This window comes from Bidens hawaiensis, unplaced genomic scaffold, assembly GCF_021521415.1.
Source record: "Bidens hawaiensis isolate Kalapana, Puna unplaced genomic scaffold, B.hawaiensis_p1.1 tig00021509_1, whole genome shotgun sequence".
NCBI lineage: Eukaryota > Viridiplantae > Streptophyta > Magnoliopsida > Asterales > Asteraceae > Bidens > Bidens hawaiensis.
This window is the reverse complement of record NW_027493343.1, coordinates 271,440-275,394: the sequence shown is the minus strand read 5'-3', so window position 1 is coordinate 275,394 and position 3,955 is coordinate 271,440. Positions and strand designations below refer to the sequence as shown.

The 3,955-nt window shown below is 34.1% G+C and overlaps 1 protein-coding gene across 1 annotated transcript; it reads left to right on the top strand.

Annotated features, from left to right (window-relative positions):
* LOC143563703 (thaumatin-like protein) lies at positions 1–1,477 on the top strand. The gene is made up of 2 exons (XM_077051192.1): positions 1–392; positions 1,011–1,477. Exons 1-2 carry the CDS (start codon positions 4–6, stop codon positions 1,351–1,353), a joined length of 732 nt encoding a protein of 243 aa, XP_076907307.1. The 5' UTR covers positions 1–3; the 3' UTR covers positions 1,354–1,477.
* Positions 1,478–3,955: the final 2,478 nt, after the last annotated feature.

Genomic DNA, 3,955 nt, shown 5'->3' with positions numbered 1-3,955 from the left:
ACAATGTCTTCTAACTCCATCTTCACCTTCTTCATCATCTTCCTAATCACCATCCACGTCATCTCTGGCACCACCATCACAATGATCAACAAATGCACCCACCCAATCTGGCCCGGAATCCAACCCGGGGCGGGTCACCCGGTCCTTGCCCGAGGCGGGTTTAAACTCCCACCCAAAAAGTCTTACACACTTCGGCTCCCTCCCGGCTGGTCTGGCCGACTCTGGGGCCGGGAGGGTTGCGCCTTCGATGCCTCCGATCGCGGGAAGTGCGCGACCGGAGACTGCGGAGGCGCCCTTTTTTGCAACGGGGCCGGTGGAGCCCCACCTGCCACGTTGGCTGAAATCACGCTCACTGCGGAGCAGGATTTCTATGACGTTAGTCTGGTTGACGGGTAATGTACCATTTAGGTTCACTTCTTATTATAATAATGTTAATGTCAAATAAAGAATGTATTTTATTTTATAAATTTATATCAGGGACGAGCTCAGTACCGATAAATCCGAAAAATCGCAAAAACTGTGTCGGTATTGAAAACTTCGATATCAGACTATCAGTACCTGTTACCATTTACTCACACTGATATTTTATAGTATTATACCTTATGTGAGGCTTCCAATAGAGTCTACATTTAACTAGAAAACTCGTATAATTGTATAAACCATTTTAAAACACTAATTTTATTTTAATTTCTTGTATCTGATACAAGATAAATATATATAGATTACGATCTACATATAATTTTTTAATTTCATGTATCTAAAGATATATTCATGTACTTTTTGTTTTGAGAAAATATTAATAACATATAAAAAGAGAAAAAATAAAAAAATTTAAAATAGTGTTGAAATGTGGTTTTCACGTGTTTTTAAGTATTTTAGTGGTTTTTATTTAAAACATTTTAATATCGTATACATAAAACGAGTAAATATAAGTAAATAAAACTCACCTAACTATAAATATATAATTATTTGCATATAATGTTATTAAAAATCACTACATTTTCTAACAGGTACAACCTTCCAATTGCTATAACACCTTTTAAGGGAACCGGAAAATGCATGTATGCAGGGTGCGTTAGCGATCTAAACATGATGTGTCCGGTGGGTTTACAAGTGAGGTCACACGACAAGCGACGAGTGGTGGCGTGTAAGAGCGCGTGTTCGGCGTTTAACTCTCCTAGGTTTTGTTGTACCGGGAGTTTTGGTAACCCTCAAACGTGCAAACCGACCGCTTATTCGAGGATATTTAAGGTCGCTTGTCCGAGAGCGTATTCGTACGCGTACGATGACCCGACTAGCATTGCCACTTGCACCGGAGCTAGCTATTTGCTTACTTTCTGTCCTCACCATTGATGAATTAATTAAACTGTTATTATAGCTTTTAAATTTTAGCTAGTTGGATCTTTGTGGTTTTGAGTTATGTTTTTATGGATTCTCTATATTTATTATATCTATGATATGTTATGGTGTTGTGTTTTCAGCTTGTCTTTTATGCTTTGGATTCTAAAAAAGCAAATAAGCCAATAGTTTAATATTGTTTTTTCAGATCTCATTCTTGTTGCAATCAAATCTTAAAGCAATTTCATTTTGGGCATTTTGAGTTGTGTGTTAGGCTACATGTTGTGGGCATTAATTAAATAACCTCACCGGCGTCAAAGCCTTGTCATCGCCAAACGCCAAGACGAGCTTGTGAAAGCTGGGTGTTAAACCCATTGACGCCAACCCATTAACTCTCTAGTTGTATTAATGAGATGAGGTCCATCCCAAACCAATAAACAACACTTTTTTTCTATTATTAATTTTTTTTAGTTAAACTATGAGGTTGCTATATGATAAATTACTTAATGCTCACTACTTATATGATAGTGACAGAGCCGTCTTCGAGAATCGTCAAAAAGCATTTGGGCTGAATGCGAGAATATATTTGGGCCTTAAGTAAAACACAATTTCAAAATATAAAAAGTTATAGAGTATTGTATATGCTTTGGATTTTGGGTATGGACTTATTGGATACTATTTAAACTAAACTTTTGATTGAGCCTAATACAGTTTTTTTAAATATATATATATATATAGGTATATAATTTTTTTAAGGCATATATATATATATGCCTTTTTAAATATATATATATATATATAGGCATATAATTTTTTTTAAGTTTTCGAGCCTATATGATAATGGGGCCTAAGGCGGTCGACCTACCTGCCTCCCCATCCTAGACGGCTCTGGATAGTGACATAACATTCATGTTATATAATTTTTAGTTACAAATCTTATGGACACTCTATGCTGTCTAGATTTAATATACCTATGACATGATATGGGGTTGAGTTATGGGCTTGTCTTTTATGCTTTGGATTCTAAGAAAGCAAAAAGTAATGTGTTTTTAAATTGAAGATTTGAGTTTGTACCTTTGCGTGGATGGAGACATAAATGTTTTGACTGCTTTTGGTAAAGTATTCTGAAACCCTAAATATCTGGAGTTTAAACGGCGCCGTTTGTAGGATGATATGGTGGTGGACTAACGGCTTCTTGTTGTTGAGTTCTTTCGGCCCATTCATTAGGCCTTGATAAATTGAAGATCTGTTAACATATATATACTTTGGTTGTAGTAAGGGTGTAACTATAAACGACTGGAGCGTTTGTAGCGTAATACGGGAAGCTCAAGCTTAGTATGAGAGTACTTTTTCATGTTCGTGCTCGATTCGTTATTATTTATCATTTTATATTCTCAACATACTTGTAAATCTCTATAATTGATTTTATTTATATTTACAGTCTTATTTTTTACATATTGCGTCTTGTATATTATCTAACCTTTTCATCTTTATATAAAATAATAATTACATTGTAAACATATATTTGACATAAAATAAAAAAAATATACAAGAAATAGCTCCAGGCTAGCGAGCCTACTTGAAATTGATAAATGAAACTTGAGTACGTTTAACAAACACACTTAATTCTTAGCTTAAGCTCATTTAAGCTGAACAAAGTTATTACTTTTAGTGAACCAATCATAATTATCTTATGACCGGTTTGGACCTTTTACACCTCAAATTCTAGTTAAGGGACCGTTGAAATAAGGCATGTGTACTTTCAAACACAAGTCGTTGGTTAACTTGTTTTGTTTTGTTTTGTTTTGTGTTTCATGTTATATATTGAGACTAGAGTGATGGATCTGGCCGTCTGATTGTGGGCTATAAGCCTATAAGAGTATAAGAGTTGTTGATTATCGGTCTTAATTTGGGCTAAAGCTAACAGTTGGGCTCAGGACCCATTGTGTCACACATACGAGAGAAGGCACATAAGTGTTTGGTGAAATGAATCAATTCGTCTTGTTCTCTTCGAAGGACCGTCTAACTGTCTAAGTTTCATCACCTTCTCTATTCTTTCGGTTATTCATTTTGGTGAATATGGAAGGACCTAAGTTGACAAGTCAGCCAAGTTGGTTTAGTTTTCAAATTGTAATATATGATTATTTGAGTCAATAATAAAGTGTTATAAAGTGTTTAATCGATCATATGCCTTGATATTCCTCTTCTAAACTGTATTTTTATCGTTATGTTCTTGATCATCATTTTGTGATTAGTATGATGTTTGTCTTAGTTTGAGTTGTTTGATGTTGTTTGGGTTGGTATTGTGTATTAATTCGATTGATTTTTTTTCTTGTACCGTTGTATTTGGATCTGTAAAACTTAACTTGAAGCAAAAAGAAAATGTTGTATTTGGATTTGTAAAAAGTTGTTTTATTTAAAAGTAATCAGATTTTTAATTTTTTTTAAAAAAAAACGTTTTGTTGTTTTTTTAAATATAGTATTTTATTTTAAAACTTTTTTTAAAAAGAAAACATTCAAAAGACAAATAAATGTTTAAAGAAGGGAATATGACAAGTTTTAGGCGTGTTAGGAAATGGGTATGGCAAGTAAGAATGAATTACGTTTAGCCTTAACA

Excerpts from the sequence above, each read along its gene's own strand:
- LOC143563703 (XM_077051192.1), top strand. The coding sequence starts at position 4 with ATGTCTTCTAACTCCATCTTCACCTTCTTCATCATCTTCCTAATCACC. Across the intron at positions 393-1,010 it reads GACGTTAGTCTGGTTGACGG|GTACAACCTTCCAATTGCTA; the intron begins GTAATGTACCAT and ends ATTTTCTAACAG.